Source organism: Amblyraja radiata, chromosome 17, assembly GCF_010909765.2.
Source record: "Amblyraja radiata isolate CabotCenter1 chromosome 17, sAmbRad1.1.pri, whole genome shotgun sequence".
Taxonomy (NCBI): Eukaryota; Metazoa; Chordata; class Chondrichthyes; order Rajiformes; family Rajidae; genus Amblyraja; species Amblyraja radiata.
In genome coordinates, this window is record NC_045972.1 from 39,387,290 (window position 1) to 39,413,233 (window position 25,944).

Here is a 25,944-nt window from a genome sequence, read left to right on the forward strand (position 1 = left end):
CAACAAAATTGTTACGATATTTATGTGGATAAAAAGTGAAATGTCTTCAAATTCATTCCCAAGTGTTTCCATATAATTTAAACCCCAATTACAGACATTGTGAAGCTCTTTAGATGACAATGCTGCCTTGTGTGCCCTAGGTTTGTCAGTGAGAATATCCATTTAATGAAAGATTAAAAATCAGAAGCTTTTGACCAAATTATTAATTAATTTATGGTACGCTGTAGAGAAAAATTATCCTTGGACGTAACTACACTGATCTTTTTCTGAAAGTATTCCAATTTAAAAAGTGCTCTTTGTCATTTAATGTACACAGAAGTTGGAGTATTATTGATGGTTACTTATCTCAGTGTCGAACAGTGCTCTGTTTAAGGAGAGGAAAGTACAAAATGTGTGCAATACAGAAAGAATATGTCAAGCAGCATGGTTTTAAAAGGTACTGAAGCCAGCAGGATTTCTTAAAATTTAAGATACAGGTAGGTTAAAAAAATACAATACAGGACACCCTCATACCACCAAGGAAGAATCTGCCTTACAGCAGGAAATCCACAAGTTTAAAATTGCAAAGCTCTCAAATATCCTTTTAGGGAGCAGAGCAGCTACTTCACGAAAGGTTTATGCTCCACTGAAGATCCTGTCCACGTTTAATCAGTTTCATAATTGTTTTCCATAGGAAAAAGGGGACACCTGCTCTCAAATTGGATAAATGCAAATAATGCTGAATAAGTAGTTTGTAAGTTTACATTTGTAACAATGAGGTCACTGATGCAATGCACAGGTTCCATGATATGAAGATAGTGAACCCGCATTTTTAAAAACGCTTGTATTGCAATTTCACAAGATACATTTGTCTCCAATTGCAGGTAACATCTGCTCAAATGCTGCTCCATAATGTGATGCATTCCAGTTTTATTAAACAGGAAGCAGTTCAAGAGGTTGGCTTCTAAACAGAATCTTGGACATTTATTTGCCATCGAAAATGAAACATGATGCGAATACGCACAATTCTTCGTCAAAGATCCTTCATACAAGCGATCACGATTTTTCTTTCATAAATACTTCTAACCTCCAGATTCACCATCGGCGTCAAATATTTTTGTGAAAACTGATTGGATTCCAACCTCCTTAACAAGGCTTAAGTCAGGTTTAACCATAAAGGACTTGGAAATGTTATATAAAAGTGATTATAAAGGAAAATTGTCTATAGTGTTATCATTGTTCCATCTTCTCGCATGTTTCCATGGCCTGAACTTATTTTGCTGGGACTGTCACTGTGTGTGTTCAAAGAGTTTAAGGACCCTTTATATTTGTTTTCTTTGCTGTCTAACAGTGGGCTGTTTAGGGAGAGGTTATGCTGCAGCTTTTTTGTAAGATCTCCATTCACATAGTTTGGGAACATTGTTTTTGGAATGTATGATGGCATGTCGTTTTCAATTATTAGATCGCTTTCGTCTTCACTCTCTCCTTCAGCTGCACTGTAGTGGTTGGCATAGTGTGAAGTAGCTATGACATTGTGCTGGCTTGGACTGCTGTCCGTGGAAACACCAGAACTACCAGAGGCCCTACTGCTGCGAATGACATTATTGCGTTGATTTGCTGGCTTCACGGTAATGATCAGATTGTGACTGTTCGCTACCATCATGTCAGTCACTTGGTCCAGTGACTTCTCGGCGACATCAATCCCGTTGACCTCGAGTATTTCATCGTTCACCGCAAGCAGGCCAGTGCTCTCCGCCAAGCCACCTCGGACAAGCCTAGAGATGAAGATACCTGGGACCTTTTCCACTCCTTGAGGGGCCACCCGTACACTCACCCCGTCGCGAATGTAGAATCCAAGTGGTTTGTCAGAGCCGTGTTTGTGAAGACGGACTCTGCGGTGAGTTTCTGGAAGGATGTCCACGTCAATAATGGAAGAGATCTGTCGGAAATCCTGCGGCATTCCAATCAAGATGTGAGGCTTTGACTTGTGATAGACAGGCCGTAGCACATGAAGACCTTTCTTCTTGCGTAGGAGAGAATTTGTTCCAAACGCCCCACAGTCACCTTCAGCTGCAGAAAGATGCAAATGTTTGGTTAGATTTCTGAAGTTACATTTGAGCTTTTCATTTAAAAAGGAAATCAAGTCAAATCAAAAGCATTCAGCACTTATCTCACGTCCTAATCAGAGAGAATAAATATTTAGCTGGTGTTAGAACTCTCCTTAAAACCCAGCTGTTACCTAGCCAGAATGCGGCAGAGATTTGGTTGTAGTGGGGTTGTTTGTTGGGTTTATATTAAGATAAGAACTTAAAGTATTAGCTTAGCGTGAAGATTAAATTTGGCATTGCATTAAAGTTCATTTTATCGAGTTTAGATATATTGAATGATCAAAAGGGTAGAATCACTTATCTTGGTAAAACCATAGAGAATTGTAATACCGAGGGAGCAAAAGACAGATTCATCTTCCAAATCTTTCTTCTATGTTCAATTTAGATCCCAGGAGAGTCAGAAATATTTGTTCTCGGTAAAATGAATACAATATTGCAGGATACACTACCATCCAAAATACGCTGGAAAATACCTAGGGATGGTCTCATCTTCATGGAAAACATTTATATAAAGGACACATAGGCAACAAAATGTCCAAGTTTTAGGTCCATTCTCTTCCTTCTCACCCCTCTTCCAACTACCCCTAAATACACATAGCCATAGTACTACAGTACTTTAATTAGAGGAAGAGCTCCCTAATGCAAGCAAGCAAAATTTAGATTGCACACTAAAAGCAGATTGGGGCATTTAAGAAATATACTGCGTTTGGGACCACTACAGTCGCTGCTCCCTCCCTCTTCAGTACCTCATCTCACAATTCAATTACACTTCAACTGGTTAAGAAGGAACTGCAGATGCTGGAAAATCGAAGGTACACAAAAAAGCTGGAGAAACTCAGCGGGTGCAGCAGCATCTATGGAGCGAAGGAAATAGGCAACGTTTCGGCCCGAAACGTTGCCTATTTCCTTCGCTCCATAGATGCTGCTGCACCCGCTGAGTTTCTCCAGCTTTTTTGTGTACACTTCAACTGGTGCCCGACAGCTAGTCCATCCCGATGCAAAACCACCCATTATGTTTCAGATCCTTCGGCTAAAAATTCTTGAAATGGTTGAAGTTGTTGATAACTTGTTGCTAATTTGAGTGTCAGATAATTGTTGCAACTAATATTCTGCCAGACCACTAAAGAACATGGCTGAATTATTTTATGGTCTGATTTGCTAAAGCAATAGCTGACAATTTGAGAGGAAGATAAATGTCATTTGATTTCTGTTCACATCATTAAACTGTCTACTGCTGCTGAAAATTCCAGAATTTGAACTGCTCAGCTGACTGAAGCATGCATTTAGATTTAACATTACTCTCAGATGCGATTAGTAACATTTCATAAAGTAGCTTTTCAACAGTAAAAAATTGAAATTCATGTTACATCAGATTTAGTACTTGAAATGCACAAAGTGACCTCTTCCCATGCTGCAGTTCATTGATGACATAATAGGGTATTATTTATTGACAGCACTGCAAGAGACGATTTAAATCGCAATGAATCTCTTTAGAGCAGCTTTTATTCAGTCATCACACCATGGCCCTTCTGACTGACTACACTGCAGGACAGAAAAACAACAGGTTCCATGGATTTCATATTAAAACATCTAGTTAAAGGCAACCACAATACACTCATTTTTCTTTCCTCCTATCATTGGATGAGAAAACTATTTTCTTGGATTACAAAATTACTAACAGGGTGGTTGAAAATTGAGACCCTTGAGTGGAAGTGTGTTGTCATTAATCTGGAATATACACATGTGCAAAATTAAACACTTTCTATTCAGCATTGAAAATTTAATGCTGCATAAAAATGTATCATTTCAATAATTTTTTTCATTTCTTGGTCAGTTGAGACTCAATTTGTTCAGGTTAGAAAATTCAAATCCCATTCAAGCACAAAAATACCCATCAGGCTTTATCCCTCTCTTTCAGTTCCTTCCTTATTTGCACCATGATGAAAACATCTATATAACTGGAATCTCTATTTTACATTGGCACAAATCTTGCATGGTACTCCAATTGCCCATCCCGAATTGATCCTAACTGATTGGGCCCCGTTATCAAGCTGTGGTGTTATCCCTCTGTTCGGGCAGCAGTGCATCTTCCAGTCACCCCATAGCGACTGCAGTCAAACAAGCCCCATCCTCTGGTATTTAGGATGGTAAAAGATCCTCAGATCCAACACACCGTCCACCATGACCTTGTATGGTCTGGGAGTTGGTGTTTGGAGTTACCACTATATTCCACCACATCAAGCATGAGAGCAGGAGAAGTGGATAGAAATGGGGCTGAACAGGCAAGGGTTTGGAATGGATGGATAGTTTATAGTTGGTACTGACTCATTACCCAAATTCCATATTCTCCATGTTGAATATCACAAATTATTGCAGTACTCCAGCCAGCAGTTAGCCCCTTAAAAAAAAAAAGGGTGAAAGTATTCACACAGCAACTATTATCCGTAGACACAAAATGCTGGAGTAACTCAGTAGGACAAGCAGCATCCCTGGATAGAAGGAATGGGTGACATTTTGGGTTGAGATCCTTCTTCAGACTCTAGACCAGGGGTGGGGAACCTGCGGCCTTAAGGCCACATGCGGCCTTCTAGGCCATTAAGTGCAGCCTTTGAATGAATCCAAATTTTGTGGAACAAATCCTTTTATTTTTATTGATATGCTTTTGTTCGTCTTTTATTATTTTAATTTTAATCGTAAAAGAAGATTCAACTAAATAATCCTCCCTGACTGACGGCCACAATTCCAATATTAGTAAGTCATGAGGGCTATTTTAACACCTGTTATGCTCACTCTAGAATGTACGTTAACTTTGACATGCACGGAAAATGCTTTCTTGCTTTTCAACCACTTATTGCTGCGAATCTACATTCTCCTACCCAACCCAAATCAAGACGCCCTTAAGGTCACAAATGACAGATACTCATCTAGAAGATCAGCTGAAACTGCGTACCTCCATGTTGCAACCAAATATTCAAATGCTTTCCCACAAAGAGCAGTCACAAAGTCATTAAAAGGTTAATTAACTTTAGAATTAACAAATTTTTTTCATTTTCTTGAAGTTAGTACATAGTAGTTAGATTTGTTTACCAAATAATGTACATTTTGAAGTATATCTAATTTAAGTTTCTTGGCTGCGGGCTTATTAGATTACAGCTAGCTTAATGCAGCATTCCAACATGAAAAGGTTCCCCACCCCTGCTCTAGACTCTGAAAGACATGCAGACTTCAGATTCCGAAGAAGGGTCTCGACCAGAAACATCACACATTCCTTCTCTCTAGTGATGCTGCCTGATCAGCTGAGTTACTCCAGCATTTTGCATCTATCGTCGGTATAAACTAGCATCTGCAGTTCCTTCTTGCACAACTACCATCCATAGACCAATATGCGTTATTTTATAGGCTAATACTCCAATGGATTACTAAGAGTGATACACTCAAAACAACTTAGAAATAGTTAGGTGCAAACATTTCAACATATCTGGCAGCCAGTACAATGCTCTTTTTATAGTGCAAAAACAGTCAGATCAGGTTACGTAAGCATGTCAATGAGTAACACAGGAGTTTCATTGAATGAAGGTGGGAGATCATGCAGAATGATTGTGGTTTCAGTTCATGGCTGTGCAGAATTAAAAAAATTAATACCACAGAAATAACAAGTGGTCTTCACTGTGCCCGTCAGCACATCAGTTTTAATTTAGTTTATTTGCATGTGTACCGAGGTACAGTGAAGAGCTTTTTTGTTGCATGCTATCCATTCAGTAGAGAGACTATACACATGATTACAATCCTGTGTGCAGGACAATGGGAATATCATTTGGAGCATAGTTAGAGTAAGAAATTCTGTTCTTGGAGTAGAGCTTTCAAAGAGTGGAGCTATTGTAATGAATGATTGCAGATCCACTTCTGGGACCAGCATACAGAGAGTTGCCTTGCATGGGTGCCATCCTGCATCTATCTAGCAGACACCTTGATGATTATGAGTGCAGCACTGACCATCAGATGTTTAACCGAGATCCCATGAATAGAATTATCCTTGCACTCTTGATACTTATCCCTCCAGCAGCACCATTTAAACTTGATAATTTGTACTCTGCTGCTTGGGGGAACTTGTCAAGAACAAACAGGCCACGTTGCAAGCAACAGATAGCCCCGAGCCCAATTGGACAAATGTAGGCAAGATGATATATAATGTGAAGTGCAAAAGATGCACAACCCTGTGATGTTATGTGCAAAGTTCATACCTAGGGATGCTCAATGAGGAAGGCTCCCAAAGTGCACTGGGCTCATTTGCTGTTGCTGGGCCTGGAATGTTATAGGTTGTTCAAATGCAGTGTGACAGAATTAAAACTGGTACTTCCAACCTACCCCATATCATCCCCATTTACATATGCTTGCCCCCATCCCCACCAAAAACATTGCAATTCCCCAGAAGGGAAAAAAGGCCAGACCTGTTTGGGGAATTCCTGATCCATTCAGCCAATCAAAAAGGGGGGGAAAAAAAAAGAATCCGTCTCAGATCAACAAAGTCCCAAATTTCTCAATTACCTTCTTATTTGCTCCAGTGCTTGGAATAAGGAATTGTACCACACAACTTGACAGCCTGGTCCTAATACTGTAGGAAAGAAGCTCTTACATGTAACCTAGACCTGACATTGCACCACTTAAGTGACACCTGGTTCTCAGTAATGTACTTAATTCAAAGTCAGCAATTGGAGTGACAGTGAATGTCTAATTTACCCTGATCTAACCCATGCATTTTGGTATCCTACCAAGCTACTGAAATCAGGTTTCATTGATTTCTTAAAAGCAGTTCAAAAGGCATCCAATATGCTGAATGCTGTCCTAGGCCATGTGTGTTCAGGAGTCAGAAGCATGCTTCTGACTACTGAAATGCACGCGTTAGATCAGGGTAAATGAGACATTCACTGTCACTCCAATTGCTGACCTAGTTCTGTTCATATATTACAGGCATTTGGATTCAAGTACATACATTTTGTTGTTAGAAAATTCCAAGACCTTTGATTTTTTTTTGCAAATTATCAGGATCAACGGTTTCACCTTTCACTGCTGGAGTTTCTAAAGCCCTACTTCAGACAGTTAATCGCAAAAAACAAATCTAAGCTTGAGATGGAGGAAGTAGGTTGCACAGCCAGGGGTCCCAGTCTCAAAACAAAATACCAGCCATTCAGGAGAATACATTTCTTCTTTAAGAGGTAGTGAATCTTTGGTATTCATTATGCAAGAGAACTGCGGCATTTTCACAATTCAAAATCATCTTGAAGAGAATCAAAAGATTATGGGATTAGTGCGGGTAAGTGATTATTAAGATCAATCTGTTCCTACTTTTAAAATCTTTAGTATGATTGGTGCCATCTTCTGGAAGAATCATTAAACAGAGACTAAACAGAGTCTCAGATGGATTATAAAAAGCTATGACATTAATAAAAGCAAGGTGGTGAGCACAGGTGTCTTCTTAGCAGGTATTATTTTTTTTTAAATTGGCCCTGATCTCATCTCATAGCCATTTCTCCTGTCATTGCTTGCAATCTCACTACTTGATTTGGCTGCCATATTTCCAGTACAGGTGCACAACCTTTTATCCGAAAGCCTTGGGACCAGACACTTGTCGGATTTCGGAATTTTTCGGATTTCCGAATAGAAGATTTTTAGCGTAAATTAGGTAGGTAGCGCGGGCGGCTTGAAAAGTCTGGAGCGGCTGCCTCCTCCCCGGAGACCAGGGAATCATTGCATAAATGTTAGTCAGTTAGTTTGGAGGGATTTTATGTGGTGGGGGGGTGAAGGGGGAAACTTTAATTCTTAGTCCCCTACCTGGTCGGAGAGGCGAGGAGCGGGCAATGCCTTACCAGGTCGCCGTGCAGTAAGCTCCGGAGCGCTGTGGCCGCCGACTCCCAACATCGCGGAGCTGGGGGCTGTGGGCGTCCGGCCGCGGGCGGCGCCGGTTGGAGCTCCGACCCCGGCAACTCTACCCCTGGCTGCGCGGTGCTCCAAATCCAGCGCGGCCCTGCGACCGGACGCCCGCAGCCCCAGCTCCGCGATGTTGGGAGTCGACGGCGTTGCAGCGCTGGGATACCAGCGGGGAGCGGGCAATGCCTTACCGGGTCGCCGTGCGGTAAGCTCCGGAGCGCTGTGGCCGCCGACACACATCGCGGAGCTGGGTCTGCGAGCATCCGGCCGCGGGCCGCGCTGGATTTGGAGCGCCGCGCAGCCAGGGGTAGAGTTGCCGGGGTCGGAGCTACAACTGGCGCCGCCCGTGGCCGGACACCCGCAGCCCCAGCTGGGAGTTGGCGGCCACAGCGCTCCGGAGCTTACTGCACGGCGACCCGGTAAGGCATTGACTGCTCCCTGCCTCTCCGACCAGGTAGGGGACTAAGAATTAAAGTTTCCCCCTTCACCACCCCCCCCCCCCCACTCACCCCTTCACATAAAAGCCCTCCAAACTAACTGACTAACATTTAAGCAATGAATTACAGATGTTTAAGTGTCTCCCCGGTCTCCGGGGAGGAGGCAGCTGCTACAGTAGTATAGACCTGGGTTGACCGTGGGTCGTTTCGGGTCAAGTTTAGCGCCAAACACGAGTTTTGGTGTGCAGACGACATCCTGAAAAAAATGGACGGTTTTCGGAGTTTTTCGGTTTCCGGAACTCCGGATAAAAGGTTGTGCACCTGTATTAGCCATTATCCAAATGATCAGCCATCAAAAGTGCTTCACTGGCTCAAGAGGTCTTGGTATGACCCAATGATGGTTGAGAAAGACAATGTACAAATGCAAGTAATTGCTTACGTACAAGGAACCAGGAATTGCTCACAGGAGGACAAAGTTATTACTAATCTTGTTAATTGCAATGATGCGGAAAATATGCTCCTATTCAGGTTATATTCAAACTAGAATTTCTTGGCAGATTGCAATGTAGATTGGCATTTGGGATCTAGCCAAGACTTCAGGTTACTTTAAATTGCTTCCTGCTAGCCAGGTTTAACTATCACGAGACAAAGGAATAGCAGATGATGGTTTCCAAAAAGAGATTAAAAAAGTGCTGGAGTAACTTATTGGGTCACACAGCATTTCTAGTGGACATGGATAGGTGATGTTTCAGGTTGGGACCCTTCAGTCAAACCCGAAAAGTTACCTATCCACGCAAAAAAAAATGCACCATCGCATGCCAATCTCAAGTTTAACAGTTATACTTCCTGCAAGCTACTCTTATTGCATAGTCCTCACAATTCAATGTCAAGAGGACTGTATTTGCAGCAGGTCCTTTCAAAGAAACCATCAGAAGAAGAACTTGTAATTTAGGGACTAAGAAGGAGAACTTCATAATGTATCTTATTTCTTTCCCCAAAAGAGTCCCTGTCAAGAGTTGAACATAAGCCTTGTCCAATTTTAATCTCTGTAGAACAGAGATTATCTGTTTTATCAAACGTGCCAAACAATCACATAATCACGCATCTTACAATGTACAAATTAAAAAGTCTCAAATGTTAATTATGTCAGTACCACTATAACATTTCTCCAACTAGGGAAGGACACAGTTCAGAAGGTTGAAGTAACAGCTGAGCACAGCTAAAGGCAGGGCATCTCAAATGAGACAACACAAGAGATTATAAAGAGTAACAGATAACCCAATAAAAGTTCATGCTGAATGTGACACTCCTATGGAACTATTGGATTGATACGACTCTTAGCAGATCTACAGAACATTCAAAATCAATCCACTTAATCAGATCCCCTTCTCTGTAGTTAACGATCTGAAATAGGAATCTAGCTGGACACAGTTCAGATAGATGCAGCATTCATAAACACAAGGATTTAGGATGTACTTTTATCATGATTTTTTTAAAATTAGTATTAGACAAGTTTATATAGTGATCTGTGAACAGCACTTGTGGATTGGCCATTAGGGAAGATTCACATCAACTGTATGTTAACTTTTGTTTATAAAAGGAACATGTCAAGAACAATTATAACCAATACCAACTTAATTTGGTAATTTCATTTTGAAGGTTTTCAAAATCTGCCCTCGTCCCTGTGCGGTTTACACCACTGCCCACTGAATTAGCAGGTATTGGAAACACTCACCGGGGAACCAGCACACTGAAAATTAGCATTGAATTGCTAGAAATGTTTTCATGGGGCTAAAAAGGCAACGTTCAAATGTAGTTTTAAGTCTTGGTAATTAGCACAAGATTGACCAGAAAGATTTCTGCAAGACTTTCCCCAATGAATTTATAAGTTTGCAAAAACTTGTGGGCAGCATTTATCAAGACTGAAGCCAGGTCTGGTGTGAAAACAAAATAACACGGAGGATTTAAAAGAAAAGTTGTGGGTTGCTTCATTGAGATTAGCCCCCAAACTATAGCACCAAAAGCAGGTCAGAGGCTGAGTGTTCTGCTGATTTGTTCTTCTAATCCTTTGCTGTAAAAGGTCACGAGTTATACATCCTAATTGGATAGAGGGCAGCTCCACGTCATCCAGAATAAATTACAGTAATTGGCATCCCCTCTACCACTCTAGGCATTCTCTCTCTATTACACTTTACACTTCCACCTCACCAAGCTTGCTGGTAGCTCTTCCCAAATTCAACCTCACAAAGGACAAGGGCAGGAGATACCTGGAGCCACTAACACATTCCACGCTAAATAATATAATAGCCTGCATTGTATTACTGATTGTAGTGAGTCAAGGGCTATCAAGGACAAAATGTTAGCCTAGTTGGTTAAATACATTTTCCATGAACAAAAAGGGCATTGCAAACAGGCAGAGCAGTTTGGATAATAAAGTTGGCAGCAAAAACTTGAAATAATATAGCAATACAAGTTTTTCTCAAAATCCTCGGGTGGCGTAGCGGTAGAGTTGCTGCCTTACAGTGCTTGCAGCGCCTGACACCTGGGTTCGATCCCGACTACGGGTGTTGTCTGTACAGAGTTTTACGTTCTCCCCGTGACCCGAGTGGGTTTTCTCCGAGATCTTCGGTTTCCTCCCACTCCAAAGACGTACATGCAGGTAAATTGGCTTGGTAAATGTAAACATTTCCCTAGTGTGTGTTAATACGCAGGGATCGCTGGTCGGCGCAGACCCGGTGGGCTGAAGGGCCTGTTTCCACGTTGTATCTCTAAACTAAACTAAAATACGAAATGAACACAGCAAGATTAATGCAGACTTCAGGGACATGAAAGAAACAAATCTACTCAAGGGTCAGACAAGATAGCAAGTGACTGAAAATTAATCACTGGGACAAAATAACAAGGTTTTGCCCAGACTGGAACATGTGCTGCTTGAGCTACATTTGATCAACAGTGATTCTGTCCAAGTGGAAGTCCAGAAGTGGCGGCGCTGGTGAACGGCTGCGGCTCGCCTGCAGTCCATTTGTCTTTACTTTTTTGTGTTGTTTTTTTTCCCCGTTTTGTCTAGTTAAGTTTTTGGTTTTTAAGGTTGTGTTTATGTGGGGGTGGGGGGGTTGAAACGGGGCTTGCTGTCTCTCCCTTCGGGGAATGCGACTTTGTCGTATCCCCCTTCTCTGCCTCCGTCTGCGCTGAGGCCTAATGGCGGAGCTGGCGACCTCGCGACTCCGGAGGCAGCCTGTCAGGACTCGCCCTGGGCTCGCTCCCGTGAGGGCGGCCTGGCGCGGGGCTGGAACGGCGCTCCCGTGAGGGGTTGTGACGCTCCCGTGAGGGCGGCCTGGCGCGGGGCTGAGACTCTCCCGTGAGGGGCTGTGGCGCTCCCGTCGGAGCCGCCCAGCCCGAGGGTGGAATGGCGCTCCCGTCGGAGCGGCCCAGCTCGAGGTGGAATGGCGTTCCCGTCGGAGCAGCCCAGCCCGAGGGAGGTACGGCGCGGCCCAGCCCGAGGGAGGTACGGCGTTCCCGTCGGAGTGGCCCAGCCCGAGGGAGGTACGGCGCTCCCGTCGGAGTGGCCCAGCTCGAGGGTGGAACGGCACTCACGTGAGGGCGATCCGGCTCAGGGCTGGAACGGTGCTCCGGTGGCTGGGACGGCGTTCTGGCGGCGGTGACCTGAGTCCTGGGTTCAGCCGCGGGCCAGCGGCTGCGTCCGCTGGACTGGAGGGCGGCAGCTTCGACCACCCCCGGGCCGCGGTGTTTGAGCCGGCCCTTTTGCGGGGTTCGGTGAGCCGCGGGACTGGTTGTACCATCGCCCGGTGGGGAATCTCCTCAGCGCAGAGGGAGAAGAGGAGGGAAGAGACTGCAGCCCTAAGATTTTTGCCTCCACCACAGCGAGGAGGTGCTTGGAGGACTCACTGTGGTGGATGTTAATTTGTGTTTAGTGTTGTTTATTATTGTATGATTGTATGTATGACTGCAGGCACGAAATTCCGTTCAGACCGTAAGGTCTTAATGACAATAAAGGTATTCAATTCAATTCAAGTGTTGAAATGGGTAAAGAATCAACTACATAGTTTGGACAAATTCAGTTATCAGCTGTTCATTTAGGAGACAATTTAATACTTTAAAATCCATTCACCCGTGAATAATTTTGGCACGGTACCTACATGAGAACCTGTCTTGACAAGTTCTATATAAACCACAGACCTGCCCAGAATACAAATGTGATCATTGTTATAACTTCAGCAGGTAGGTTTTATGTGCAATTTAGACAAGGTTATATCTTCATTCTTGTTTAGAGTTTAAGACAAGCTGGTAACTTCAGACAAGGACCAAGAAGTTTGCCATCACCTGTATCCACAGTCCCATAAAGATGCTCATTCAATTGTTCAAAAAGGAAATTAACACTTTGCCCAAATTTTAAAAAGATTTGCAAGACAAGCCAAACGGATCTCTTCAAAACCCACGTTATCAAAGCAAACAAACAAACATGCAGTTTAATTTTAGTCACAAATGTAAATATTTTGCTTTCGATGGTATATTGCAAACAACGTGACAACATAGCGTGGAGGTGAACTTCCTTCCGCTCCAGTTGTGTGGGCACTGCAGGATTCCATGCAGGATCCACAGACTGCCACAAATGGGGCAACGTATGTATCAGTGGATCAGTCACTAGGATGTAGTGTGCTCACAATACTTGTGCTTGCCCTGTGTTGTAGATTCAAGATGCTCCATTTCTAGCTCTCATCCCAAACATATTGGAACAGAATTTTTGCATTTCGCTTACAGCAATAGTCACTGTTGTATAATGGATTACATTAAATGACAATCAAATCTAGACTTGTCCAATGCGCTGTAAAAAGATTACTCCCTATATTGTGTAAAATGGCAATCACATTTAAAAGTCTGTGGTACATTCTTTTAGGCATCCTTAAATGCAAACGGAACAGAGTGGCAACCATTTAAACCGCTGGACATATCATTTAGCAAATAGTTTACAAACAAATACGCAGACCTGACTTGATTTCTATGATAGGCCCATTCTTAGTCAAGTGTGTGACTAAAGATATGAAAAATTGTGGAATGCATCTCTTCTAATTCTGAAAGCATTACAGGTATTGTTTTGTACTGTATATACGATTCATATTTTTCTGAAGTTTATCATGTGAAATGTTTAGGTTATGCTGACAATGTTTGTTTAAGATCAGAGGTCAAATATGACTGGTCACGTGTGTGACCGCACATGGAAGCGTTTTTTTCATCTCAGTTTTATCTTACAAACTGCATTTAAAAAAGCTAAAATGTTCATGCCTTTAGCAGACATGCATTATAGTTCTGTAGGTAGGAAAATAGCAATGAATAAGATTAATCTCTTACAAGAATTTTATAATATATTACTTTATGTGAAGCCATCTGGTCACGTGTGAGACATTTTGGTTCACTTTCCAAAGAATGGCCCATCTCGTTCATTTTGGTACACAGACTAGTCTATTAGGCAGAAGATAGATACAAAACGTTTGACGCACTCAGCGGGACAGGCAGCATCTCTGGAGAGAAGGAATGGGTGACGTTTCAAGTTGAGACCCTTCGTCAGACTGATGTCAGGGGAGTGAGCGGGACAGTCAGGGGAGTGGGCAGGACAAAGATAGAATGTAGTCGGAGACAGTAAGACTGGTGGGAGAACTTAGAAGGGGGAGGGGATAGAGAGAGGAAGATAGGGCTATTTGACTTGACATCTCTTGGTTTCCACAACTGCTGAGTTCTAAGGTAGATGAAAAACTGAAGGCAGCCAGGAAGTATTTTCCTGGAGGATTTTGTCAAAATTGTTTCATTTAGAATCCAGAAAGATGGAAGTTTGCACTTTGCTCTGTCCAACTGGTGGTTTCTAATGTGTAGGAATGAACTGCAGATGCTGGTTTGTTTACCTGGTGGTTTCTAATGTTTTAACCAAGCACCAAAGACAGAAGCCAAAAACAAATCAAGAATAATGTAACGCTAATGGTAGAGCATCTGAAAGTTCAGGGAAAGCCATGTACAGTAGCTCTGTGATATTTGGCTTGAAACAATTGTTCTCTTGTTCCATCTGAAACCTGTGGGAAACAAGCCCTTTAAATCAACTTGGGCTTTTCTCCTCAGTATCTACCCAACTTGCTAAATTCAGATTCAGCATCTGATATATTTGGTTATGGCTTTGTACAGTACATAGTTGTTTGTTCACATTCAAATCAGGCTGAAACAGGAATGATACATTCTGTAAAAAGAGTCCCTTAACAAAAAAACCTCAATTATCCTTTTCATTTCCTAACCCATCTTTAAACAGCAGGAACTTCAGATGTTCATCTCCCAACTGTGTCCATCTGTCCCAAAATATTCCATTAAATCCTTCCAGAGCTTCCATTTTCGCCACAACACTGAAACATCCCCGGCCAAATGCTACAAACAACATCTTGTGACTGGTATATTACACTTGGTACTGTTCCAAGTCTATTTTGCTGAAGGTATCCACTGTAGCTCCAGCAATAGCTCGCCTTCTCCCTCGAGCTTTACTTGGCTGGGCACTTCTCCTTTTGGCAACAGTCGCCTGGCATCACGAACAAGACAACCCAACATTTGGGCATCATTCCATTGCCTCTCAACTGTTTCAAATGGGTAGTTGAACAAGGTCTCTTGAAAGCATGCATTACTGAACAAAGGTTAGCCAAAGACTGTATTCAATATTGTTTTTACTTACAGATGGTTACTTGTCCGTATTGAAATTGAGAGATGCAATTGATTTGGGTGGATAAAGCTCAAGCTCACTAGACTAGGTATGTTACTGTGTACCAAGGTACAGCAAAAAAGCTTTGTTTTGAATGTTATCTAATCATATACTACCCATAAATACAGACAAACTGAAGTACAATAGAAAGAGTAAAGGGAAAGAGACAAAGTGCAGAATATAGTTCTCAGCATAGTAGCGCATCAGTTTCACATAAAGTCTAATGCTCAATAGGCAAGAGGAGCATCGGACAGCATCCAACTTATGGATGGATTGTTCAGAAGCCTGACAGAGGGGAAGGTGCTGTTCCAGAGCCTTCAAGCTTCTTCATCTTCTGCCAGAGAGGAGCAGGAAGAAGGAATGACTGTGGTGGGGATAAGTCTTTGATTATGTTGGCTGCTTCTTCAAGGTAGCACAAAGTCAGTGGTGGGGAGTCTGGTTGGTGTGATGGACCCGGCTACATATACAATTCTCTGCAATTTCTTGGGGACTTGGGCAGAGCCGGTTTCCCCCTCCCCCACATCCCAACAAAACCTCCGCCAAATCCCAATGCAGATTCCAGAGAGATATATACGGCAAATGTTAGTGTTCTGGACTAATGACCCAAAATAATTGATACCAACCAGGACAGTTAGCGGGATGTCGATGTCCACATGCAATAAAAGTGAATTGGTACTTGTCTTAATCCCTCATTGATCAAGCTCAGGTCCAGCGTGGGGCTGCTCACAGGTTTATACTGCATGGTACACCTGGCATTTTTTTTTTTTTTAATCTATAAAAATATTGGCTGTCCCCCCTGCTGCCAGGCATCACCCTAGATCGGTCATAAACTGAGCAATTCCAGCAGTAGAAGGGACTACAGATGTTGGAAACATGAACAAGACGCAAAGTGTCAGAGGAACTCATCTGTGCAGGAATGGACAGACAACATATCGAGTCAGGACTCTTGGGACAGAAGTTCTTTAACAGAAAATGCAGCATTTGGGCTATATTCAACTGCCACCCCTAGTCAAAGTTCAACCATATTCCCAGTCTAGACTTCCATATGAAAGCAGGCTATTTTCAATAGGCTTTTAATGACTTGGAATTGTACCCAAAAGACATTTGTTTTATCGTAGAAAAGAGTGCTTCATTGCTGCTCTCTTAACACTTTTCCCCCTCGTCCATTATATTGTTTACAGTGTATTATGTTTACATGTTCTGTTGTGTTTTGTTGCAAGTAAGAATTTCATTGTTCTATCTGGGACACATGACAATAAAACTCTTGACTACAAATATTATACGAGTGCAAAACAGCCTTTTCCAACAGACTTGCAGTAGCAGTGATTACAGTCTCAAATGTAGCAAACGGCAGCAAGATAACTGAACAGTAGATCTTGGGCACTCATACAAGACAGTAACCTCATCCAAGCCATGTAATGGTGACCAAAATCCTCAAGATTCATATCATATCAAATTATAGCAGCTAACATTATTAGCATGCAAGCTCAATATTCCCTTTCAAACAGCAGCATCTATAGATCTTTCGTACAATCTAGTAATTTACTACTAGAATTCACATTTAGCCTAAGTCGGCCTTTGCTGAAGAACAAGCAACAGCGGCATCAATGAGCCAAGTAATAACCAACTCCATCTGCTAGCCGCTTTATTTTTAATAAAATAATGGATCACAAATGTGACCCTTAATTGCCTTTAAAACATCAAAGAGAGACAGCATTCTCAAATCACAATGTCCCTGCATGTGTATTAGTAATCACGAGGAAGGAATTTTCCCCTTCTCAGTAAACATAGTCATACAGTTATGCAGCAAGGAAACAGGTCCGTCTGTCCTTGCCTATGCTAATCAAGTTGGCACACAGGGCTAGTTCCATTTGCTGGAATTTGGCCCGTAGTCTGCCAAACTCTTCCTATCCATATATCTGCCCAAATGCTTTTAATAAACTATAATTGCATCCACTTCTATAGCTTCCTCTAGCAGCTCATTCAGATACAGATGCCCTCCAAGTGAAAAGTTTCCCCGAGGTCCCTCTTGAATCTCACCCCTCAAGCCTATGCCCTCTGGCCTGGCTTTACAAACCTCTACCTTGGGGGGAAAAAAGACAGTGTTCACTTTATTCATGTCCCTCTTGAGTTTGTATACCTTAACAAGGTAACCCCTAGGCTCCAGAGAATAAAGTCCCAGCTTATCCAACCTCTCCCTACAACTGAACCTTGCAAGCCCAGGTAACATCCCAGTAAATCTCTACGGAATCCTTTCCGAATTAATGATATACTTCCGATGGGTTGAGCAACCATTACTGCGTTTGCTATTCACTAACAAGTGTGGTCTCACCAATGACGTGTACAGCAGCATCCTGATGTCCCAACATTTGTACTCTATATCCTTCCCAATGAAGGCAAGTGTGCCAAATGCTGTCCACTTGACTCACCACTGTCCACTTGACTCACCACTTTTATGGAACCACACACCCATACCCCTAGCTCTCAGTCGTGCTGCCCTCGCCAGAACTCTACCATTTACTGCACAAATCCTGCCCTGGTGTGACATGCCAAAGTGAAATCAGTTTCCTTTTCATTGTGTGTAGAGTGGTTGAAATTTGTTCTTCTACTTTTCTTGTTCAGATGTAATCAAAACAAACAATTAATGCAACAGCATTATTCTTCTCTCTTTTCAGGGACCTGAACACCTGTACTCTGAGCTCCGAACTGTCAAGGGTCTACCATTCACTGTGAAAGTCCTGCCCAAAATTGCAACACCTTTCACTTATCTCCATTAACTGCACGGGCCATTCTTCAGCCCACTTGCCCAGCTGATCAAGATACTGCTGTCATTTCTGTCATTTTTTCATCACCTACGATACCACCCACATCAGTGTCAACTGCACATTTACTAATCATGCTTAAACCACTAATATGAGCCACAAACAACAATGGGCATTAGTCCTCTAATCCTCATTTTGCACACACAACCCGCAGTGTTTGGTGCAAATGGTAAAGGTCTAGGTTTCTTTCTAAACCACCGCCACTAGCTCACAATCAAAATATAATCTACAACAAGACTGAGCATACCCCTCAATATCTTTGGCTCTGCATTACATTGTTTGGAAACCCTCTTGACAGGGACATTTTCTCTCTTCAAGTCCTGCATGCTCAAGTGCAAATTGTTTATGTCAAGGGACAAGAATGGAAATCAATACCGACTAGCATTGGCATACAGACCAGTACAATGAATTAGCTTTGGAGATATGGTTTAACTATTAAGAGTCTATTTTAACATCAGATCATACTTAAATATTAAATTGTAACCTTGAGCTTTGAGAGTTTGGGATCTCTTAGATTTCAGATTTTTATGTCAATACACTGATTAATGTAAAGTGCTAATTCCACTCAAGTTTAAACTTGCCACTTTAAATCCAAGTCGCAAAGCAAAGTGCACAATTTGCAACATCCCAGAATATCTAATTGTGGCTTCCTTCTCAAATGTCTACTTAGTTTGTTCTCAAACATTATGTCACAGATAATAAATTACTTTTGTTAGTTACCAGGCTGGGAAATATTGTAATCCATTTGTATATTGCAAATGAGAGAAGTATTATTCAAGACATTGATAAGATTGGGATTTAGATAGATCTCCCAATGGAGGCCAAAAAGTAATATTTCCATAAGCATGAAACTGCAGTCACCTTAAATTCAAAAGGTCTTCAAATGGAGCTCAAATCCATGAGCTGACAGCAAATTCAAACTTAATGTTATTTTAGATTCTTAAAAAAATGCTCTGGGTTAAAATTTAATCTGGTAGCCAAGGCTGTATTCCATGCATTAAGATTCTAGTTAGCTATAAAAGGACTCGTGGAAGAATTTTTCATGCGATTTAAACTTGTACATTGTCATGGTTACTGAAGGGGGCTCCAGCATCTTGAGCTTCTCAAGTAGTCAATTAAAGTTAAACATAAAAAAGCCCCGATATCATTCTAAAATGGTAGTTGTTCACAATCAAGAAACCTTGCATCAAAGGGTGGTGTGAAATTTTTGTTTTTAAGAACGGCAATGATAATCTCAAGTCCTCGTACAGTTACATAAATTGTAAAGGCGTTGCTTTGCAAAGAGCCAGCAATTTACCCACCCCCCCAAAAGATTCTTGCCTTTTTTGTTTTGCACCAGCAAACTCAATTCTGTAGATAGGTTACAACACAAGGTTATAGTGAAATTTAGATACAGTTGCTTAGATACCAGGTCACAAGCTGCTGCACTACTGGCGAAGGCATTTCAAAACTTACACTCCCATATAAACTCGATTCTCAGTACAGCTATTTCACAATTTTATAACTTGCTTCAAGAATCTCATGCTCTGGTCATGACGGGGCACTTGTGGTGCAGCCTCAAGAAAGATTTTAAAAAGCCACAGCAGAGCATCTTCATGCTGAGAATACCGGAGGTTAAAAGGTGCATGGGAAACATCAGTAGTCCAGCAGCCCCAGATTAGTCAAATTCCATTTCAGTGAATACAACATGAATGAATCAGAGGATTGAAAGAGTCAATTCACACCAGTTCAACGCATTTACACACATTTCCAAAACTTTCGGCTGACTAATTTTAATTTCCAAATACTTGCAATGACAAAGACATCACCAGTGTTAGACGATCTTCCTTGCCAACTCTACACCCATAACGTTACTTCAAATCCCTTCATTACTTAAATGGACACAAACATTTCAAATGGCATATTGGAAGTGCAAAAAATCCTCAATCTCATGCAGATTCGACAATTGCTTCTTCCTCCAATCAATTAGGACTGGTCACTTGGTTTGACTATTAAGCAGCCAATGGCATCTTCAATGATGACTGTTCTTCCATGGCATTCTTTTGGCAACAGATGGTGTTCTGCTTCCACATTCGGGCAGCACTCACCTAAACTACCGGCATGTGGTCACCCTGCTTATCCTGTGGACAGGCAGAGTCACAAAGCCTTCAGTTTCGAAGGCTGAAGCCAAAGCACCTGCATATCCTTTCCTCTTCCCAGCCAATGTCTCAAGACCAGCCAAACAGTTCGATCCACTTTAATCCCCGCAACCCTTTGCTGAAAATCCGACACCTTATTCTCAAAAGTACTCCTATCTCCAGCTAATTTCCCCCAAATGGTTAGAAACAAAGAACGACAGATGCTGGTTAATAGACAATGGACACAAAGTGCCAGAGTAACTTAACAGGTCAGGCAGCATCTCTGGAGAACATGGATAGGTGACATTTTGGGTTTGAAGAAGGACCCCGTGCCACCTATCCATGTTCTCCAGAATGCTGCTTGTCCCGCTGAGTTACTCCAGCACTTTGTGCCCTTAGCCTAAAGGTCAGCTATTTTGTCATCACTCCTACATTAATACTCTAGTCCAACCCAAAGATCATAGAGCAGATATGCTCCAAGATATTTGGTCCAACCCACACCATCGCACAAAATTATTTTCAACTTCCTGCCCAAACACTGTATGATTCAACTTTCGTGCATTCCTTTACTCCCTTTCTTCCATTGTTGCTATCTCGCCACAGCCTGGTGTTTGTTGTGGAATTCCCCAAGCAATCTTCTACTTCACCACCCTTCCCTCAAGAATTCATCTGTGCAAGCAAGTTTTTAGGTTGTTTAAATCTCATTAGGCAGTCTTAATTTTAAGTCTATTTTACCTCCAGAAGTATCATGCTTCTCTGGACCAAAAAAAACAGCATTGGCTCACATTTACCTTTCTTGCTAAAAGAGCAACTCTCGCTTAGCTGCTTGAGAAACTCTCTTCAGGATTGTTGTTGGTTACACAATAGCCAGCAGCACAGACAGGAAACAAACATTAAAATAGCTTTTTCTTTACAATTTAGTTCCCTGGATTCAAAACCATTTACGTTTCAGCTACACCGTATACTAGTCATAATTGACTGACACAAGTTATGGCATTATTTTCTTCAAAGGATTAGTTTAGTTGGAGTATATGTACTGTTAGAATAGAATCAGTGGAAGACTCTACAGTAACTAATAAATTCACTTAATATGTTAAAATAATGAAGGTGATGTACTGCTATTACTTCTGAAATAACACCTTGCTCCAGCTGCGTCACAAAGTCAATAAAAAATAGACAATGGAACCATTTCCCCAATTGCAGACGCACCTCTCCGGTGAAGGCAGACATCAATAAAATTCACCAATGCACTTGACCTGGCATAAAGCTCATGGTCTATCAGGCACCAATGACCAGGCAACTGAACCTGGTCATTCTTGCTATTGAGGGAGTGCAGCGTAGGTTTACAAAGTTAATTCCCGGGATGGCGGGACTGTCATATGCTGAGAGAATGGAGCGGCTGGGCTTGTACACTCTGGAGTATAGAAGAATGAGAAGGGATCTTATTGAAACATATAAGATTATTAAGGGTTTGGCCACGCTAAAGGCGCTTGGACACGGTTGACGAGGAAACAGAGAGTTGTGAGTCTGTGGAATTCTCTGCCTCAGAGGGCAGTGGAGACAGGTTCTCTGGATACTTTCAAGAGAGAGCTAGATAGGGCTCTTAAACATAGCGGGGTCAGGGGATATGGGGAGAAGGCAGGAACGGGGTACTGATTGGGGATGATCAACCATGATCACATTGAATGGCGGTGCTGGCTTGAAGGGCCGAATGGCCTATCCCTGCACCTATTGTCTATTGAACCATCCTACCACAACCAGAGATCAGTGCTGAACTACTATCTAACTCTTTGGTGACACTCGGACTAACCTTGATCGAACTTTGCTGGCTTTACCTGACAACAAACGTTATTCCCTTTATCATGCATCTATATACTATAAATGGCTCGAGTGTAATCATGCATTGTCTTTCACCTGACTGGATAGCACGCAACAAAAGCTTTTCACAGTACATCGGTACACGTGACAATAAACTAAACTGAACTGAGACTTGGACGTCTGACAGCCGGCATCTCAAGGTAATGGAACATCACAAAATGGGTTGCTGCAAAATCCTTCACATCCTCCAATGAATTCTCCAAGAATAAGCAGACCAACAAGCAGCATCGTCTCCCAGGCCAACATCTACAATATTGTGGCCTTAGTCATTCAGTTGACCACATGGACTGACCACATCATTCACATGCGCAACCTTGACCTCAAATAGACATCCTATTTCTACTGTAAAAAAAAAAAAAAAAGTGCTGGAGGAACTCAGTCAGGTCTCTTCTTGGGACAAATCTGAACGAACAAGTAGCCAAAGTGCCAGAAAACCATTAAGATCATATTAGACCCCCTTTTGCTAATAGTCTCATCACACCAGAGATCCGAGCAAAATTGCAGCAATTAAAATACATAACTGTAAGAATCTCATTTATGTGTATGCAAGGTTTAGGGAGTTTTCCCCCAATTAGAGAAACCGTCCAATTGTTCTCTACTCCAGGAATATTCAGATAACACCTATCCAACCAATTGTTTTAGGTTTAGAATGAAAAGTGTATTAAACTTCCATCAAATGTATTAAATAGCATGTCCGGTTATCAGGATGCTTATTTCAATGCACTTCAACAGCTTGCAGACACATCACAGGACATTAGGCGTAGGCAACCATCACATAGTCTGGTGTAAAAGGTGATGTAAAGAATACTGATTGACTAGTGGAGACAGCATGTACAGAATCCAAACAAGATTGTATCCCAACCCTAACTGCCTCAGGCCCTTTAGCCGGTTGTTCCACTTACGCATGTAGATCAAGGGTTAACTACCAGGTATTTAACCCATAACCTACATGCTTAAGCAGTCCCATCCAGATATTAGTTACGTATGAATAGCTATACCCATAGATCTAGACTGACACAAAGTTAAAGTCAAAATAGATAGTGGAGAATTAAAAATGTGGATAAAGCAGCAACAGATAATTAAAATCTGCTCAATAATGGAGATGATGGCAATTTAGCAGATTCGTAGAGCTCATCATGTTCACTCGCACGAAAAGGGAGTTCACTGATTTTTGCCCACTCTGGCCCACATACAACTATACATCCAGAACGGCCAATTTTTAACCATCTAATATCCACAACATGATAACACAAAGCTAGACATGTCACACGAGATCAATCTGGGTACCAGATGCCAACATATCGAATGTAAACCCTGCCAACGCTTATGGAAAATACAGTAAATTGGAGTAGTGCACCACTCTAGTCCAGTTAACAGTTTTACGATTGGAAGTTGTATTACTACCCTAATATTGATACATTCATTTCCCCTAGTGTACTGCTCACGTATGTAATAAAAAGGAACTGCAGATGATGGTTTATACCAGCTAGACAAAATACTGGTGTAATTCAGTGGGACAGGTAGCATCTGTGGAGAAAGTGGATAGGTGAGGATTTGGGTTCCAAGTGTACAATTCACTTGATGTGCTGCAGCAACTAAATGCTTGCACGCCAGTAGATCCCAAATTAATATTACGCCAACATTGAAGGGCAAGGGCTCCTCCAAGCCAAAACTAAAAATCAAATTATCCTGAAAATGCACTGCAGTTTTTAAAACCCTCAGGAGCATTCACCACAGCAGGCCTATCAGAAGGAACTGAGGATTGATTTTTCAGAATCCTGCATGTAGTGATATGTTAGACATTTGACCGTATGGGCAGACAGAAATATTAAATTCATCTCAACTATTACACAATTTTAAGCTGGTAAAACCACCTGTTCTGAGTGATTCTTGAACCATTCAGCACTATAATATTTTGAAACCCTTCCTAATTTATGCTAAAAGACATAATTCCCAGCATTGTCAGAGATGATTACTACAGATGGGAATGGGGTATGGCTTTGTTGTAAACATTAACTATCTATTAACAAACAATGCAACTGCTGTAACATAGTGAAACGTGCCTGCGCATCGCGGTCACAGAATGATGTGCAACTTGAGGTATCTGACTACACATTCCATTCAATACAACGATGAATCACCTGATTCAATTATCAGTAAATCAGTTGTTGTGAGCAATCCGATTATGCACACTGCCCAGTAGTACATGAAAGGAATACATTACGCAAAGACATTCAGGTAAAGAATGAGGAATGACTGGTTGGAATTATTCATTCCTGCAATACCTTGCTTTTCACAAACCAAATACTTGGAATGCATGTACTTCCCATCCCAGAGTACAAATAAATCAGTGTGCTACTTGATGTATTTATTCAGTGAGATTAATATCTCCCCTCGGCTCCAGTCCAGGTTTTATCCGTTCAGCGATTTTGGGCAAAAACAACCCCTCAGTACCAAGAAATGCCACTCCCACATTTTGTCCATTCCAACACACTCTTCTTAACAGCAAGCAGATTCATACCAGGTTGAGGCATTCATCTTTCCTCTCCCGATAATTGGAGACAAATTATGCTCGGCGCAAATCTGTACTTTAAATAGTCCACAGGGCTGCAGGTGGAATGAAGTTGGATACATTGCTGCCATAGCCACCCCAGGAGGCAGAGCAGTTCACAGGCAGCAGACGAGGTCCTACCCAAATGGCCATAAGTTGTGTTGTCAGGTGGCCTTTCCAATCACTTCCAATATGTCTGACTGGACATTGGAAAGATTTAAATATTAAATATTTTGTTTACACAAGTCAATTTTAAGTGCTACTAAATGAAACACCAAACCAATTATTTTTCCCCACGCATGTCAGTGATCCAAATGAAAGGAATGGGATTTTGCTGGGCTGGTGTAAAGCAGAGGGGCCAGGGACAATCGAGCAAGTGCCAAGTGGAGCAGGAGCAACTCTGACAGCACACAGCAAGGAAGCTGGGATTACAATGACCTGCCCAATATTGTCAGCTATCAGAAGAATGGTATACAAGCATGATCTGGGCCATAGATTGATTCTTTAAACTTAGCTCCCTCATCCTTGCAGCTTGGTTGCCCCATCCACTGTCAGTGTTAAAGGTGAACGCTATTTAAGTCAAAACAAGCCAAGACACATTTGTTAAACTGTACATTTACTTTGCTGTCACCGAGACCAAGGTCTCCTTACATCACCCAATTCATGCAAATTTGATAGCAGTCTTCCATATGGCCCTGTTGCCAGTACATTTTGCTCTATGGTCTTTAACAAATTAACATGACATTCTCAACTCCTTCATGATCTTTGACCACAGCTTTGTATGAGGCAACAATTTCAATGGAATAAATGGAATTAAGTATTAGGAAGTGGCAAAAGGTCAGTTGAAGAAATCCAAAGCCCTTTCATTCTTTGACGAGCGGCAAAAGGCTTTTACCCTGTTTAATAAATTTAAGTTTAAAACTTTTTCCACACATTGACGACCTCATAGTCATATAGTGAATCATAAAGCACAAACAGGCCCTTCAGCCCTACCTACTCATGCCAACCAAGGTGCCCCATCTACCAGTCCCACCTGCCCACATTTATCCCATATCCCTCTAAACCTTGCCTTTCCATCGAGCCATCTAAATGCGTGATAGGACCTGCCTCAACTACCTCCTCTGGCAGCTCGTCCCATATATCCTCCACCCTCTGAAAAAGTTGACTATGGCAATGCTTTGTAACGGTGGCGCAGCGGTAGAGTTGCTGCCCAAACCGGGTTCGATCCCGACTAGGAGTGCTGTCTGCACAAAGTTTGTACGTTCCCCACATGACCCGTGTGGGTTTTCCCTGAGATCTTCGGTTTCCTTCCACATTCCAAAGACGTACAGGTATGTAGGTTAATTGGCTTGGTAAATGTGTGGGTGTAGGATAGTGTT

At 42.0% G+C, this 25,944-nt stretch overlaps 1 protein-coding gene across 1 annotated transcript in view; it reads right to left on the reverse strand.

The window, feature by feature from the left end:
- Positions 1-1,041: 1,041 nt before the first annotated feature.
- pard6a (par-6 family cell polarity regulator alpha) overlaps positions 1,042-25,944 on the reverse strand; it is a 55,531-nt gene continuing 30,628 nt past the window's right edge. The window contains exon 3 of the mRNA XM_033036271.1: positions 1,042-2,049. Within this exon, the coding sequence (XP_032892162.1) occupies positions 1,202-2,049 (848 nt within the window). The 3' untranslated portion in view covers positions 1,042-1,201. The remainder of the gene's footprint in view (positions 2,050-25,944) is intronic.